Here is an 18129-nt window from a genome sequence, read left to right as displayed (position 1 = left end):
CCCTGCCTGTTTATGTACAGTCTACTTAATATAAAACCTGTGATAATCCTTTGCCTTAAAAATAAAATCTAATGCTAAATATTGAGTGTGCTCTAACATAATTTTAAGCTACAAGTTAATTTTTCCTTTAAAAGTTAAGATGGTGTCAAATAAAATATCAAATGAATACTTTATGGAGTGTGGCTGCCTATTCTGTACTTGTGACAGTGTGTGTATCTTGATCCAGAACATGATGACCTGCTGGGTGCTATAAATAGATATTAGTAATCCTTTTAGAGAATGGGCCTGGCACTTCTCAGCTGTGGGCTGAATACCTCCCCTTAACCCTTATAAATAGATTTTCCCATGCCACAGAAGAATGAAGAAAAACAGTCCTTCATGTTCTCTCTCTACATTTTTTGTCTTGATTCCTCTTGCATCTTCACATTCTATTTGTGTTGCCATCATATTCCTAAATAGAAAAATGCCAGAGATGCCTGAAGATGGATGAAATCACCTAACTTCGGCGGGAAGAGGGATCTCACAATTATTCAAGTCCAGTCTCTTATGGAACAGGTTAGAACTCGAGTTGTAGAGATTTAATGAAGGCTTAAGCTCTGAGCGACAAAGGGAGGGGTCGCTGAGCCCATCCTGATGTCCAGAAGGTTGTCACCGATCCAATGAGTGAAAGGGCATTGTGTTAGTCTTGGGGCTGGCACAGAGCAGCAAGCAGAGGAGATATCGTGTGGCCTAGAAAATCGTTTCCTTATTAGGTCTTGGTCTTCAGCGGGCTGAATTAGTCAGTTATGAAGGAATGTATCAATATATTTGAAAGCAGGTTTTCTGGGAAGGAAAGCGTCAGCTCTTAGGGATTACCATGATGCTCTTTCACTTTGAAAGCAATGCTTCAGACTTGGTCGGGTGAAAAGGTACATTCCGGGTGCGTGACGATATACTTGCACTTTGAAAAGCATCTGCGGGCTCTGCTTATTTTTTTTAAGTGACCGGAAACGCTGATCCTTTGAGGGATTCGGCGTTATTTAGGTCCAGAAAACAGAGCCCAGGCTGGAAAGGCATCCTGATCCCAATTCCGGGTCCCGCGGGGCTGCAGGTTTTTGAAGAGATGTGAAGGTTTCCCACAGAAGCGTCGTCCTAAGGGCTTTAGGACCCAGCGGCTGCGCGCGGGGCCGGCGGGGCCCGCCGCCTCCTGTGCGGCTCGGCGCGGGCGGTCGCCGGACGCGGGTTCGCGGCCCGCCCGCGGCTCGTCGCCGCAGAGACGCGACGGGCGCCGAGGCGCGCGGGCGGCGCTCGGTGCGCGTGGGCGTGTCCCGCCCCGTCCGCGCGCCCCGCCCCAGCCCCGCTGGGTCGCTCGCCCCCAGGCCCAGCTCCAGCGCCCGGGCCCCGCGCCCTCGGCGGGCAGCGCAGAGCGCGGGAGCAGTTGGGGCCGGGCATGCCGGGAGCCCCCGGGGCAGCCGCCGCCGCCACCGCCACCGCTACCGCCACCGCCACCGCGTCCGTCGCCGGTGCGCGCCGCTGACGCGCGGAGATGAAATTCCCGGGCTCGGTGCTGGCGTCCGTGTTCCTGTTCGTGGCCGAGACGTCGGCGGCGCTGTACCTGAGCAGCACCTACCGCTCGGGTGGGGACGGCATGTGGCAGGCGCTGACGCTGCTTTTCTCGCTGCTGCCCTGCGCTCTGGTGCAGCTCACGCTGCTCTTCGTGCACCGCGACTTCACCCGCGACCGGCCGCTCGTGCTGCTGCTGCACCTGCTGCAGCTCGGGCCCCTCTTCAGGTGCGTGCGGGGCCCCCGGCGGCGGGGGCCGGGCCTCCCGGGGGAGGGGGCCGGGGTCGGGGACGGGGGCCCAGGCCGGCCCGCCCGGCTCCTCCGCTCCACCACCGTCCCTGTCACAGGAATGCGACAGGAACCTGGGAGGGTGGGAATGGAGCCGGGGCGTACCGCCTTCCTGTTAGGGGCTAGCGTTGGAAATTGCCGACAGTCGACTGAATTTGACCAGCGGAAAGGGCCAATTCGGGCCCCTCAACCCACACCGCGGCCTGGTGGGCTCTGGCAGGATGAGCTCGTGTCGCGACGGGGCCTTAGGAAGAGGGTTCTAAATGGCCGTTAGAATCGAAGTGGGCACAGTTGATTGAATTGAAAATAAATTGAACAAACACGTGGAGTGGACTGTACTAGGCACTGTTCTAAGCTCAGTTACAAATACTAACTTATGTAATTCTTATACACGACCCTAAAAATCCACGCAGCCGTCTTTTCTGTCCGATGTGGAAACATGGAGGGGGGAGGGCGGGGGTGGGGAGCAGGGTAGAAATGTCCTCAGGGCCCTGCCTGACTTGTAAACTTAGCCGATGAAGCTGGAACACAAGTGCCACGGAGACCCCAACTCTCGCTGTGTGTAAAGAGAAGAAAAAATTATTAGTGACATTTCTGGAAATTGTAGGAACACAAAACAAGTAAAATATTTTCTGGTAATGAAGTAGAGTTTGGTTTATCGGAGGACCATGAAGAGAGTTTAAAATGTGTTGTTTTGATACCTCTCATCTCTGTAGGAAAAGCGAAACAAAGGGTTTCTATCTGGATTAGAAACAAATTTATAATATGAACTTTAGATATAGGTGGGAGAGAAAAGGGAAGAGATAGAAAGGCCAGATTCATGTCAATGTATGGCAAAACCAATACAGTATTGTAAAGCAAAATAAAGTAAAAATAAAAATTAAAAAAAAAACAAGTTTAAAGTAAAAAAAAAAAAAAATTCAGCCAGCTGGGAATCTTTCCTACCAGGAAATATCTCCCCAGCCAACACATCACAAACACACACAGAGCAAAATATCTCCCCCACCAACATACCACACACAAAACATTCGAATAGCAAAATAGATTTTACAGAGCCTTATATACATACACAGTCGAGTAGTAAAATAGATTTTACAGGGCCCTATTATAAAACTTTGCATTTCATATTAGAGACAGTCATCCCAGCTGACACTCAGAATACTGACTTGTAGTTTACACAGTGTCAGAACAAACCAGGTGAACAAGTTTCCCAACCTCGAACGCCACAGACTTCTACAGAGGAAGAGAAACAGGTGCACTGGCAGGAGTAAGAAGTTGCTACCAACCTCATGAGAGCAAGGGAAGAGCTGGGGGGGAGGGGAACAGAGAGAGAGAAAGAAAGTGAGGGGAATTTTAAAAGCCCTGCCGCCTAGGGCCAGAGAATGAGCGAGTCCTCCGTGGCCAAGTATGCCGCAGCAGCCTGATTGTGTGCCCACTCAGTGGATCAGTGCAATTCGCTCTTCGTGGACAAGGCACTCATCATTTCTTAGCTCCATCTTGTGAAAAGAAAGTTCATTGCCCATGCTATTTGAGTAAAGTGACAGGGAAACTGACAGTTCTTAAATGCTTCTTGTGCTAAATGGCTTGGTAGGTAGTGGTTTCTCTCTCTCAGTTCATTGACTCCTCACCATAAAGTAGATATAATTGTTCCCATTTTATAGATGAGGAAAATGAGACCCCACACCACATTCACAAGGCTACTTACAAGTGGAATTGGCTTAATTATGTGAAAGAAGTCTGAGGAGTGTGGAATGTGTTTTATCTATAGTTCCATCTTAAGAAAGTTTGGTCATCTTGGCAAAATTGAAAAAGCACAACCTAAGTTGCCATCTTGGTAAATGAGAATACCTTATCAGTACTAACGTTTAAAATGTTTCTAAGTACTGAGTGACCCAAGACAAAGCTAATGACATAATAGTATGTATAAAAACAGGATGGTACTCATAGACCTAAGCTCAGAGAAATATACCAATTTGTTAAGAGTGGTAATTTCAGGATGATGGAGTTATGGGGCAGTTTTCACTTTTTTTCTGAAAAATATAGAAAAGTACATCATTTACTCCTTTATTATATTATACTTCTCTACATTTTTCAGTTTTTATCGTAAAAATATTTTAACTTTATCTAAAAAAAGAAAAAGTTTGGTACTTTGGAGTGATAACTTCTCAACTGATATATATATATATATAAAGTTTCAATACGATAAAGGGACCTATTTCCAGAAAATTCTGAATAGGTCATTGTGCTTTGGGGGAAAAAACAGAATAACACATAAAAAGAAAAAAAGGAACAAACAACCTACTTCCTTCAACAAAGGCACTTTCAAGAAGATGCTGGAACCATGCTGAGATACACAAAATGTGGTTCCAAGCCTCTTATCTTCCAGATGAAAAGAAAAGCAATTTGATGTGTGTTAGCATGCCTTAATATCTTATTGAAAGTTCTTCCTGCTGTTTGATTTTATTCTAACTCTAAGACGTCAGCTTTACATAAAGATCAAAATTATTTCCCCCAAACAAAGGAGAGTCTCTGCCCTTCTTATCGATTGGACTTAGTAATATTTTAAAACTGTTTGGGGAAAATTTAGTTTTCTTTAATTCGGGATGGGTACTAACTAGCCAAACTCCTGTTCTTTTTAGGTGAGATGTTGGTTTTGGATTCACTCAGCTCAGTCGCATTTCATTACATTGTAATGATGGTGGACTGAACACTACAGACTAGGCTTTGCTCCTCCTTTCATGTAGGGAGGCTTTGGGAGAGCACCATGTTTCATTTATATCAGCCTCATATTTAAAACTGTAGTTGCAGTTTGAAGAATTGTTTCCTCATGAAGGCTAGGTTGGGATGATAGGAACATTAAATAATGTCTTGAATTTCTTTTTTACTATTATAAGGACAATCTTATTGTGAATGATAATAGACATTCTGGATAAGCAGAATGGGGGAAAAGCACCTCTTAACAACAAACAAAATTTATTTCTCATTCTTTTACAATTATGTTCATTTTATAAATTAATTGGGAGAAGGAATAAATATAAATGAGTTACAGGTTCAAGGAATTTGCCCCCATTCTTATTTATTGGTATAATGAAGGAAAAATGGTACCTAAAAATCTAGCTTTATAAAATAAAAGCTAAGAAGTTCTAGTAATTTTTTTTATTCAAGTATAGTTGATGTACAGTGTTATATGTTGTACAATATGGTGATTCACAATTTTAAAGGTAATGCCCCATTTGTAGTTATTATTATAAAATATTGGCTATATTCCCCATGTTGTACAGTATATTCTTGTAGCTTATTTTATATCTGAGTTTGTACCCCTTAATCTCCTACCCCTATATTGCCTTTCTCCCTTCCTGCTCCGTATTGGTAACCACTAGTGTGTTCTCTGGATCTGTGAGTCTAGTATTTTTGACAGAACATTACAAAATGATTCATTGCAATGAAAAACATTGCGAAATACCCTAGTATTTCTCTCTTCTGTAAACTTTGAGAAGACTTTAAAAATAACGATAGCTTTAATATCAATAGCTTTTTTTGTTGTTGCTTGCAAAGTGCTTTCGCATACAATATATAATTCCATCCAATGTAAAACCTTGTGAGCTAACTGTCATTATCTTTTTTTTACAGTTGAGAATTGAGGCTCAGTGAGATTACGCAAGTGGCTTTTCAGAGGTCACAGGGAGCTTTCTATTTAACCAGTTTGGTTCTTGTGTAGCTTCACAGAGCATGTATGTCATAGGAAGATAATGTGGCATAGAGGAAATCATAATCAGTATTTCTTTTGAAAATGTGTTTTTAGTAACTACCTCAGAGGGTCTCTGGTACCACAGATTATTTATGCTGACACCAACATGCATGGTTTCAGCTAATTAATAAATTGGTTCCACTATGATGTTTGAAAATGGAATAAAATGAAAATAAAAAAGGATCAGCCTGCTGATTACCTACATTAGGGATCAGCAAACCGTGCCCCACATGGAAATCCCCTTACTGCCTGTCTTTGTAAAGTTTTATTGGAACACAGGCAAGCCCATTCACTTCTGTGTTGTCTGTGGCTGCTTTTGCATTACAGTGGCAGAGTTGAGTAGTTGCAGTAGAGACCATGACCTGCAAAGCCTAAAATATTTACTCTTTGTAAATACACGAAATGTTTGGCAACCCTTGGTCAAACTGAAAAACTATCTTGAATGATTGTGATGAAAATACTTAATTTATGGCTTCATTTAGGCAACTTCTCAAGTAAAACAAAACAACAACAACAACAAACCATTTGGAGTAATTGGATGAGTCTTGCAGAATCCCAGAAAGAATAAATAGTAGAGTGTGTTTCTTATCAGTTTTCTTAACCAGTAGTGGCAAACAGTGGAAGTCTTAAGGCCTTTCATAAATTCATTAAATACCTACTACATGTAAACTTCTGTGCTAAGATTTTTATTAGTTGAGAAAAACAGTGAATTGCAGGAGGGTACACCTGGGTTTCCTGGAGAAGGAAATGGCAACCCACTCCAGTATTCTTGCCTGGAGAATTCCATGGACAGAGGAGCCTGGTGACCTACAGTCCATGGGGTCGCAAAGAGTTGGACGTGACTGAGCGACTAACACATGCACCTGGGTTTCAGGGCCACCTCTGTGATTAGTTCATTCTGGGATCTTCCTTCGTTTCCACTGTAGACAAAGAAGTGTCATTTGTCTGTAATTCTGCAAATATTTTCCATTAAACACAGCCTTCTCCTCAGCATCCAGAGACTTGCTTTTTCCTCTGGACCTTCATTTTATTCATACAGCTCTTAATATGTGCTGTTTTTTCATTTGCTTGTTTGTCATTAAAAATTCTGAGCTTGATTTTACTATTCAGGTAAAACACATTTGTTGTTGGAACGACAGAAGGGCAGAAAACAGATAAGCACAACTAAAAAAATTTAAAAGCTCTAATTTGACTAACTAAAGAGAACAATTCTTAATATTTTGTTATATATCCTCACTAATATTTTTACAGTCATTAAGCTGGTAAACCATGAACCATCTAGAGGGAGGGAGGGGGTGTAGGAAGGAAGACCCTGATTTGCAGTCTTCGCTGATTTCTGTGATTTAAAGATTTCCATCATGGCCTATTTCAAGCTACTGAGTTGTTTAAGAACTGCCTCACAAAATTCCTAACCATTTAGCTGTCTCATGAGTCAGTATGAGCCAGCTGAAGCACTCCACTGTTTATGTGTATATGTGTGTGTATCTATATGTATATGTAATTTTCTTTTTATTAAAAATGGAATTTTCTCTGTATTTTCCATTTTGATACATTACTCCTTTTTCTTACCAAACATGATACAGATTTTTTGTATGTCAGTATATATATGTATATACTGTCAATTTTAAGGACTGAATAATATTTCATTGAATATACATATTAGGATTTACTTAATCATTGTTTTGTTTAGGGACCTTTAGAGTTTTCCCAGAACTTTACCATTAAAAATAATGGTATTCAGATTTTTGAAGTAACCTTTCTTTCTAAGTGAGTTAATCTATGAGAAATATCTTACAAACTGAAAGTGCTATATAAATATTACTTATATTAGTTAGGTCCTGTTTTCTTGTTTAGATTATGTACATCTCTGAATGAGACAGTAGTGTGCAACTATCTTTGCATTCCCCACAGCACTTACCAAAGTGCATCCACATTCATTACATATTTGAGAATAAAGACAGTTCAGTTCAGTCGCTCAGTCGCGTCCGACTCTTTGCGACCCCATGAATCGCAGCATGCCAGGCCTCCCTGTCCATCAGCAACTCCTGGAGTTCACTCAGACTCACGTCCATCGAGTCCGTGATGCCATCCAGCCATCTCATCCTCTGTCGTCCCCTTCTCCTCCTGCCCCCAATCCCTCCCAGCATCAAAGTCTTTTCCAATGAGTCAACTCTTCACATGAGGTGTCCAAAGTACTGGAGTTTCAGCTTTAGCATCATTCCTTCCAAAGAAATCCCAGGGTTGATCTTCAGAATGGACTGGTTGGATCTCCTTGCAGTCCAAGGGACTCTCAAGAGTCTTCTCCAACACCACAGTTCAAAAGCATCAATTCTTCGACTCTCAGCTTTCTTCACAGTCCAACTCTGACATCCATACATGACCACTGGAAAAACCATAGCCTTGACTAGACGGACCTTAGTCGGCAAAGTAATGTCTCTGCTTTTGAATATGCTGTCTAGGTTGGTCATAACTTTTCTTCCAAGGAGTAAGCTTCTTTTAATTTCATGGCTGCAGTCACCATCTGCAGTGATTTTGGAGCCCCCAAAAATAAAGTCTGCACTGTTCTACTGTTTCCCCATCTATTTCCCATGGAGTGATGGGACCGGATGCAATGGGCAGTTTCTTCTGTCTTCCAGTGCTTGTGATCAGTGGGCCAACCTTGTCAAGTTCCAAGGCCTCATACAGCCCTCAGTCATAGATCTGAGTTTTTCCTCAGAGCAGATTCAGTTGGATCAGCTAGACTTAGCTCAAAACCTTGAACTTCATTGTTTTCAGCTAACCAAGTTGATCCACATTGTTTTACATGATTTCATGTAATATATTGGGGCTTTCCTTATAGCTCAGTTGGTAAGAATCCGCCTGCAATGCAGGAGACCCCAGTTTGATTCCTGGGTCAGGAAGATCCGCTGGAGAAGGGATAGGCTACCCACTCCAGTATTCTTGGGCTTCCCTTGTGGCTCAACTGATAAAGAATCTGCCTGCACTGTGGGAGGCCTGGGTTCGATCCCTGGGTTGGGAAGAGCCCCTGGAGAAGGGAAAGGCTACCTACTCCAGTATTCTGGCCTGGAGAATCCCATGGACTAAACAGTCCATGGGTTGCAAAGTGTCAAACACAACTAATATATTAAAGTATCTGTGACCCCAGTGGACAAAATGTAGCAGACAGTTGCCTCTCCCTCCCCATCCCTCCCCACCCCCTTGCACAACCACACTACTGTGTACCTCGTTTTCTCCCAGGAACAAAGATAATCACAAAATATATCCACTTTGTACTCACTAAAGAAAGAAGTTCCTGCATTTCCTTTCTTACTTCAGGTTTTATTTTAGTATTTCAAATTATACATGTATTCTCATTTCCTTGGTTGCCTCCAGGTGACAGTGCAAAGTTAACAACGCTCAATAAAATAAATAAAGCCATAAAATCTTCTGGCAGCATTATAAGGTTGTTATAAAAATGCACATTTGGGGAAAAATGTCCTTTAACAATTTTGAAACCTAAAGCCATGAACATTTTTTATTACTAAGAAAAACACTTTCCCCAATATTTTGTTTAAAAAATTTTGAACATACAGAAGACAACTTGAAAGAGTTGTACAAAGAACACCCAAATACTTGCCACCTAGATTCTACAGTTAAACGTTTTATTTCACATGTCTATCCATCCCTCTATCAATCCCTCAATTCACTTGTAAGTGTGCGTGTGTGTGTGTGTGTGTGTGTGTAAATCATATATATCAGTACTCTTCCTCTCTTTGCTATTCATATGATTACCTAGAGAGGAAAATGGTTTTAAAAGCCAACTACTCTATCGGTCTAGAAAGGTGACTGGTTTGGGCTCCATCCTCGAGCAAGCTTGAAACTCTATAGATAAGACAGCTGGCAGGCTTCCAGGTATGACTGACTTTAGTCCTGTTCTGAAAAGGCTTAAGAGAGCAGAAATAGGTAGTGTGGTCTTCCAGGGGAATTCTAGGTGGGAGGCTGCTCTCTGCTGGGGGATCTCCCAACCACAGCTGCTGTTTTAACTGAAGTGATTTGGGGTATCTGTTGGATCTAGAAAAAGTATATGTGCATATATATATATATATATAATATGTGTGTGGGGGTGAGTGTTGTATATACATGCACACGTGCACACTGCACCCCCCCCCCCCCATATACTGCATTATCTCCATGACAGTGTGGCAAAGTAGGTCTTATCTCTTCTTTATAATTCAGGGACAGAACTTGGGTTAAAAGACATGTCCAAGGGTGCACAGCTAGTAAGTGTTAGGAAGGGAAATGGAACGTTTTTCTGGAGCTCTGGAGCCTGAACCACTTCCCATGCCATTCTCAACTTGGTTTCCTTGCCTCAGTGGCCTTCGGTGTCACCTCTCAATGTGGTTCATGCTCAGGCCAGTTGGCCTGCTGGAGGGCCTCTAGAAGACTGCGTGCTCACAACTGGTCCTTAGATAGGATGATTTTAGTGGCGGGGCTGGGGGGCAAGTTGCAGTCCAGAGTAACCAAGCCAAGGCTTTGAGAAAGCTAAGTGAAAGCGAGGTAACTGAGAAAAGACAGGATCCTGTCTGCCTCTGATGATCATGACTTGCTGGTTTGTTTCCAGGTGTTTTGAAGTCTTCTGCATCTATTGTCAGTCAAACCACATTGAAGAACCTTATGTCAGCATCACCAAGAAGCGGCAGATACCAAAAAATGGCCACTCAGAGGAAATTGAGAAGGAAGTGGGCCAGGCAGAGGGCAAGCTATTCACCCACCGATCTGCATTCAGCCGAGCATCGGTGATCCAGGCTTTCCTGGGCTCAGCCCCCCAGCTGACCCTGCAGCTGTATATAAGTGTCTTGCAGCAGGATGTCAGTATCGGACGATGTATGTATATTTTTTATTTCTGTTTGCATTTGGGAAGCATGGAGAGCAAAACATAAGGTCTGTTTTGTTTCAGGTGAAATTCATTTCTATGCGCCTTTCATCCGAAGTCTGTGTTCCAGTTACTAAGCTCAAAACGTAGTGAGTTAAAATAATAGCGTTTCTTTTGCTTATGAATCTGAAGTTTAGGCAGCTCTCAAGAGGGCTCACCTCAGCTCCACTGTGCATTAACTGGCGTGGCTCAAAGATGGGGAGTTGGAATCCACTGAGGGCTCATCCTCTCACAGTTCTTATGGTCGGTGCTGGGCTGGAGCCTCAGATCTTCCCCACTTTGTCTCTCCATGTGGGCTAGTTTGAGCCTCCTCACAGCATGGTGGCTGCTTTCAAGAACGAGTATCCTGAGAGGGAGAAAGGGCCAGGTGGAAGGGTATCCCTTTTGTGATCCAGTTTTGAAGTCATGCAACATTACTTTTGCTGCCATTTTCTTTGTTGATACACCTAGGAATCCTGTTGAGGCTCAAGCCAAAGGGAAGAAAGGAAGCTCTGACTTTTGTTGGGGAATGGCCACAGTCTAGAGGTTCACAGCTGTGATCATTGTGGAAAATACAACTTGCTGTACATAGGCTGAAAGGATGGCTGCCAGGGGCTGGGCCTCTTCAGACTGTGCCTCTGTCACTCAGCGATAGTTGTAAAGCAGCTGAGACAGTTGTAACAGCTTCTTTGTGGTGAATGAGGGCATCAGGAGTTCCTTCCTGTCTTCTTGAAGTTCTAATAGATCTCATCTTCAAAACAAACACACTTCTCTAACCTTTGGACTAGTCTAACATCATCAAGTTGAGGGCAGGTTTTGATTAAGCCAGATTAAAAAAAAAACTGCATATGCATTGGACACAAGTGAAAAACCTTCATATGAAAAGAGGAAATAATCCTTTGCAAATATTAATATTGTAAGTAAATGAAAACCAGATATTCTGGTAAGTTTTACTATACAGATAAGCAAAAATGAGTTAAAAGCCTTAAATTTAAAAATACATATTTAAGATAACACTGAAATTGGAATATTTTAAAATAAATCACCCTTATTAATTTAACTTCCCTCAGTCTTCTTTCTGCCTCTAATCTAGGCTGGATGGTAAAATGTCATTAATTTATGGCTGAGTCACAGGTTATTTGTGTATCACAACTGTCTCCCTTATCCAGGTTACATAAGAATGACTGATTCTTAAGATATATCAGAACTTTAAGTTGAGATCTTGGACCTTGGTGGATTAACACCTGTGAAAACACCTTCCACAGCCCCAGGTAGACAGTAGATGCTCAATAAATGCAGCAGCATCCTTGTTTTCTAGGGACTTATAACTAGAATGGGCATTGACCAAGGTGAGTCCTCTGCATGCCAATATACCCTTTACCCAGTTCATTGTTTTCCATGTGGCAGAAACACAGCAAGAGACCAGATATGGTGATAGCCAATTTGATTTTTACATGTCGGTTCAATTTTTTTTCTCAAGTTACTGAAAATGAAGTTGTCTTTTAGCTCAGAGGTTGGCAAATAGCAGCCCGTGGATGTAATCAGGGGGTGCTTGTTTTTGTAAATAAAGTTTTATTGGAACGCAGCCATGCCCTTTGATTTACTTGTTGTCTATGTCTGCCTTTTTTTTCCCTTTGAGCAGAGTTGAGTAGTTGCATAGTTGCAACAGAAAATAAGTGGCCCACAGCGCATAAAGTATATACTGTCGGGCTCCTTACAGAAAGTTTGCCAACCCACATTACAGTTTTTCAGATGGAATTCTATTCAGGAAAATGAAACCTATCTCATAAAATGTCAGTGTCACAAAGAATATCTGTAACATGCCCCCCGAGAACTTGGAATAATATAAGTCCCCTGAGAATTAAACGATAAATCAAATATGTATAGAGAAAGGAAGTGGGCATGGTCCTCTTAAAAATACAGATAACTGCAATTTATATAGGTTTTGGCTAACCCTAATCACTGCCTTAGCATATCTGAGGAAGTAATCCCTCAGCCGGAAGGGGAAAGGTAGTTATAATTAGAGCACAGGCTGGGGTGTGTCATGGACACCATGGGCAGTATCTGTCATATGATTAGGAATGCATTTGGTGCAAGAAACAAACACGTGACTACAAGGTTAGACAACCCACTATTTTGCTCATCTAAGAAGAAATTGGAGTTAGGCCATTGCTGGCATTATATCAGCTGCTCACACTGATAAAGTTGATGTCCCTACAATTCCATTGGCCTTTCTTTTGGGTTGATACTGCATAGAATCCATCATGGCTTCATTCAAGGTAGGAAGGAAAGCATGAAGCAGAAGGGGGAATGTCTTTCTTCCTTTAGTTCAGTCACTCAGTTGTGTCCGACTCTTTGCGACCTCATGGACTGCAACATGCCAGGCCTCCTTATCCATCACCAACTCCTGGAATTTAGTCACTCTCGTGTCCATAGAGTTGATGATGCTATCCAACCATCTCATCCTCTGTCGTCCCCTTCCCTTCCTGCCTTCAATCTTTCCCAACATCAGGGTCTTTTCAAATGAGTCAGTTCTTCGCATCAGGTGTTCAAAGTATTGGAGTTTCAGCTTCAGCATCAGTCCTTCCAATGAATATTCAGGACTGATTTTCTTTAGGATGGACTGGTTGGATCTCCTTGCAGTCCAAGGGACTCTCAAGAGTCTTCTCCAACACCACAGTTCAAAAGCATCAATTCTTCAGCACTCAGCTTTCTTTATAGTCCAACTTTCACATCCATTCATGACCACTGGAAAAACCATAGCCTTGACTAAACAGACCTTTGTTGGCAAAGTAATGTCTCTGCTTTTCAGTATGCTGTCTAGATTGGTCATAACTTTCCTTCCAAGGATCAAGCATCTTTTAATTTCATGGCTGCAGTCACCATCTGCAGTGATTTTGGAGCCCAAAAAAGTAAAGTCAGCCACTGTTTCCATCACTTCCCCATCTATTTGCCATGAAGTGATGGGACCAGATGCCGTGATCTTCGTTTTCTGAATGTTGAGTTTTAAGCCAACTTTTTCACTCTCCTCTTTCACTTTCATCAAGAGGCTTTTTAGTTCCTCTTCACTTTCTGCCATAAGGGTGCATGTCTGAGGTTATTGATATTTCTCCCGACAATCTTGATTCCAGCTTGTGCTTCTTCCAGCCCAGTGTTTCTCATGATGTACTCTGCATATAAGTTAAATAAGCAGGGTGACAGTATACAGCCTTGATGTACTCCTTTCCCGATTATTAGTAAAAGCTTTCCCAGAAACCTCCCTAATAAACCTCATTTAGGTCTCATTGACCAGGATTGGTCATGTGATCACCTTGGTTCAAGAAATGCTAGAGAAGCTGGGCATAGGACAGTTACAACCAGTGGCTTTGAACAACATTCCTTCAACTTCTCTGGTGATGATGTGACCAGAGATGGGAGCTGGGGAGCTTGTTAAAAAATCGACAGAAAAACAGGCTTCATTCTTGGAAATTGTGATTTGCTAGGTATGGGATGGTAGCCTCAGATAGGTCTTTTGATCTTTTTTCTCTTTTGTTTTTTAAACGTGCTCCTGGTAATTTTTATGTTTAGCACAGTTTGGGAACACTGGACTAGATAAGTCACAGCCTGCCTAGGGCTGGGCCCATGCCACCCACAACAAAATTATGTTTTCTTAAAATATAGGAGGAGGACACTGTCTGCCATACCATATGTTGAGACCAATAAAAATATCCATTCTTGATAGGAGAGGACATGAAGTCCATCCAAACCTGATCCCGTTCAACATTCAAACTGTATAGTTTTCTTTTCTCTCTTATCCTATGCTCACTTAGCAAATGCTGATGAATTTGGCCTTGGCAGATCTTGGAGGGGAGGTGGAGCCAGCCACATGGTCCACTGGAGAGGTTTTTGTTAATTGCAATATAATTCATACAACAATAAGTTCACCATTTTAAATGTACAATTTAGTGGATTTTAGGATATTTACTATGTTGTATCATCATCACTATCTAATTTTAGAATATTTTTGATACATCAAAAAGAAATCCCATACTTAGTAGCAGTCACTCCTCATTTCCCCTCTCCAGACCCTGGCAATCACTAATCTGCTTTCTGTCTCTATGAATTTGTCTGTTTTTCATACTTCATATAAATGGTATCATATACTTTTGGAGAGTTTCTTCCCCCATAGTCAGTGAATAATGGACACTGTCTGTGACCCTCATCCTTTGAGTGAGACTAGTCAGCTCTCAGGGCACTTGATTAAGTCACTGGACCTTGGAGGATAGGTTGGTCTGAGGCCCAGGTGAGTTCACCAAGGTTTCTGTGTTCTGTGAAGACCTCTGCAGCATGCCACTTGGCCTGCCTGGATCTCCAAGTATCCTTCTCTCTTCTAGTCAAGGTGGTAATGTTGGTAGTAATGATGACTGCTTCTCAGATCCTTGCTTTGTGCCAGGCACTGTGATTGGCATGATTTTGTTTCACATTCACAGCATCCCTGTGAGATAGATCTGATTACTTCCATCTTCTTAAGGATGAAAATTGTACTCCTAGTCTCCCAGAGGAGGCAGGACGTAGGGTTAGATTTATGTGAATTCACTCATTGAAGTCAATGAATATGTATTGAAGATGTTTTGTGTTCCTGACCTTGTGCTGGGCTCCAAGGATAAAGTGGTGAATAAGGTGGACAGGGCTATATCCTTCTGGAACAGGATAAGCAAATAGGATACAAATAATTAGTTATATATTTATTTTATTTCAGGTAAATCCTGCAAAGTAAAAGTCTGTTGGGAGACTCTAACTGAGTCTGGGAGATAAGGGAAAATTTCCCAGGGGAACTTAAGTATAAACTAAAATCTGGTAGATGAATCAAGTGAAATAAAAGAAGGAAAGGGTATCCCAGGATTTCAGACTTTATCCCAGAGGCACTAGGAGGTCACTGATGAGTTTTAAACGTCACAGTGTCATGATCAGATTTTGTTTTAGAAGCTGATTACTCTGGAAAATGGACTGGAAGGGAGTGAGGGGAGAAACAAGGAGGCCCAGAAGTGGGCTGCTACAGTTGTCAAGTTGATAACAATAATAGCTTAGGCTGTAATAGTAGAAATGGGTTATTGGAGCAATATTACTGGTGCAGAAGTTGAACAAGGTGATGATTGATTGAATGGGAAGGTGGGACAAAGGCAGATGTCAGACATAGTTCCCAAGTTCCTGACATATATTGTTGATTTATACCCTGCCTCATTCCAAAAATGGACTTGGTGACAGGGCTTATTAGTTAGTGCTATGATACTCTCTGTGGAATATACCCTTCTGTCTGCTCTTGTGGAAACTGGTAAATTAAATGGTAATATTATATAAAAATATCATCTGGACTAAAACATGTAATTCATGCAGTTCATATGATTACTAAAGATTACTGAACTTATTTATGAATGTGTCTCATTGTAAGCACAATTAAAAATCTCACTCTCACATGAAATACTTAACCTTTCTAACACCATTTATTTGAGAGAGGAACAAAGTTATCAGTGGCTGAATACATGTTTTAAGATGTACAAGTATATAAATTCTATCCTAAGTGATAGACTCAGATATATACACAGTTCTTATGAACACTCTACATGCTGTGTTAGGTTGAAAAAAAAAATTGTCACATCAAGTGAAGAAGGAAACTAATTACTCTCCTATTAGTTGATTCAGTGTCTGACATTTTCTCCTGTTCATCAGATGCCAAAGGGCCCCCGTCTGCTGCTCCTGGCCTGTCATACAGGACTAGGCTGCCCAGCCAGCTTTAACAGTGGGGTCAGTGGACCTGGGTTCGCCATCCCAGTTCACCACTTTCCGGCTGTGTTATCTTGAACATCCGTCTGTCTCCTGTGAGCAGCAGCTTCCTCACCTGTAAGACAGGGATAATCAGAGTTCCTCCATCTTGGAGATGAAGTCACCATGTGCCTATAAACTGTGACTTAACACAGAGCCTGGCACAGGCCACACCCTTAACAGATGGCTGCCTGTGTCTCCCTCCCCAGCTGCTTAGACAGGTCCCCCAAAGGACGGCCAGGCCTGGTTCTCATGTGATTGCTGGATGCTTAGGCCTCTGGCTGTGAGAACCCCAGCCTGGCCTGCTGCACCTTGTGGGGGTAGAGTGCTGTGCAGAGGAGGAAGCCAGGGCTACATCTGGGAACCACACAGTCCTTACCTTGGTTCCCTCTCTGCTCCCTTCTGTCTAGTGACACCCTCTATCTCCCTCCTTCCTCCACTGATGGAAGCTTGGCACTGGCTTAGCCTTTGCTGGCTTCTCAGGAGTGTCTGAGAGTAACCATGTCGGGTATGTGTACAGCTCGGTGGAGCAGGTGCTTGTTTAATCCAAGAAACCTTTCTTGACACCTGGTGCTCCTTCAACCAGATGCCTCACTGTCAAGATGTTCACCGCACAAATTTGTGGATCGTTACAAGAGCCATAAAGCCCTTCTGGACTCAGGCAAGCCTCCCTCTTACCCTCCTGCTTATTTGAGTGGCCAGGAGGCTTCTCCCCAGCGATGGCAGGTAGAGAGTGTCCTTCAGCTGCTCACATGAGGACACCAGCCATGCCACCCTGTCCCTGAAGTGGAGCATCTTTATGTCCAGGGCATGGTACCTCATCTTCCAGTGACTTTCAGACAACAGGGAGTGCCTCCAGGGTGGGTGGTACCAGGGAATCAATCATGGTACTCACATCCTGCCAGGTTGGTTAAATAGCTGTGTGGTTGCTTAAAGTGGTTGATTTTGGCTTATGGCTGTGGCATGTTTTAGCACAAGATGTAGTCTCCAGGATACGTCACCAGAAGTCACACCAGAGGATCCACTGAGGACCAGAGAAGTCATAGTAGGTGGATAAACTGTGTCAGGTTAGCAGGTCTGTGTGCTCAGTGTCACCTTACAGTCCATGCCGTGTCAGCACTAGTGGCCCCTGTGACACCTGCAGGGAGCCAGGCTTCCTGGGCTCTTTAGACTCTCTGTTTGATGACTAGGTTTGGAGGTTGAGCTTTTCTGACCTCGTGTGGGCAGGCCATGTGCAGAGTCACGTGGACAGGGGAGACTCAGGCAGAGCTGTACCGCCATCCTTTAAGAACTCACAGCTGTGCCTGTGGGTTCACAGGAGACACGGGGGCCCTGGGCAGCTTGTCCTCCAGCTAACTGCGGCACCCTGCCACACTCCTCTCCTCCCCAGGACCAGGGGTCCTCCACCAGGGGAGGAAGGCAGGCAGAGGCTGAGAACCACTGCCCTTGGGAAAGCAGGAGTCACCCAAGGTTAGGCTTTTCGTGCATTTGGAAAAGACGGAAGGGGACTGGTGAGGGAGGATTTGTTCTAACTTGAGCCCTGCAGAGACCAGTGATAACCAGTGCCCTGTTGGGAGTGGGAAAACTAAAACCAGTGTGAGTGGGAGCAAGGGCTAGGGAGGGCGTGCCTGCCAAACCAGGTCTGTAACCAAAAGCAGTGTCAGGGCAGGCCGGGGTCAGACACAGACACAGGTCAGCACAGGTGAAAACATCACGTGTGAGATGACATGAGCCCGAGTGAGTCCAGCCTGGAAAGACCTTGGAGAGGAATGTCAGATTGCTGTCGGCGTGAACACAGGCCTGGGAATAAGGCTGGCCTCCCTCTGAAGACAGCCTCTGAGAAGAGGTGTTTCGAGGGCCC

General features: G+C 43.4%; 1 protein-coding gene across 1 annotated transcript in view; it reads left to right on the top strand.

Annotated features, from left to right (window-relative positions):
* Window positions 1–1456: 1456 nt before the first annotated feature.
* Window positions 1457–18129, top strand: part of XK (X-linked Kx blood group antigen, Kell and VPS13A binding protein) — a 51229-nt gene continuing 34556 nt past the window's right edge. The window contains exons 1-2 of the mRNA XM_052663333.1: window positions 1457–1770; window positions 10179–10441. Coding sequence (XP_052519293.1) covers window positions 1526–1770; window positions 10179–10441 — 508 coding nt within the window. The 5' untranslated portion in view covers window positions 1457–1525. The remainder of the gene's footprint in view (window positions 1771–10178; window positions 10442–18129) is intronic.

This window comes from Budorcas taxicolor, chromosome X, assembly GCF_023091745.1.
Source record: "Budorcas taxicolor isolate Tak-1 chromosome X, Takin1.1, whole genome shotgun sequence".
Lineage (NCBI taxonomy): Eukaryota > Metazoa > Chordata > Mammalia > Artiodactyla > Bovidae > Budorcas > Budorcas taxicolor.
Note: the sequence above shows the minus strand (reverse complement) of the source record. Positions and strands in the feature narration are given on the sequence as shown.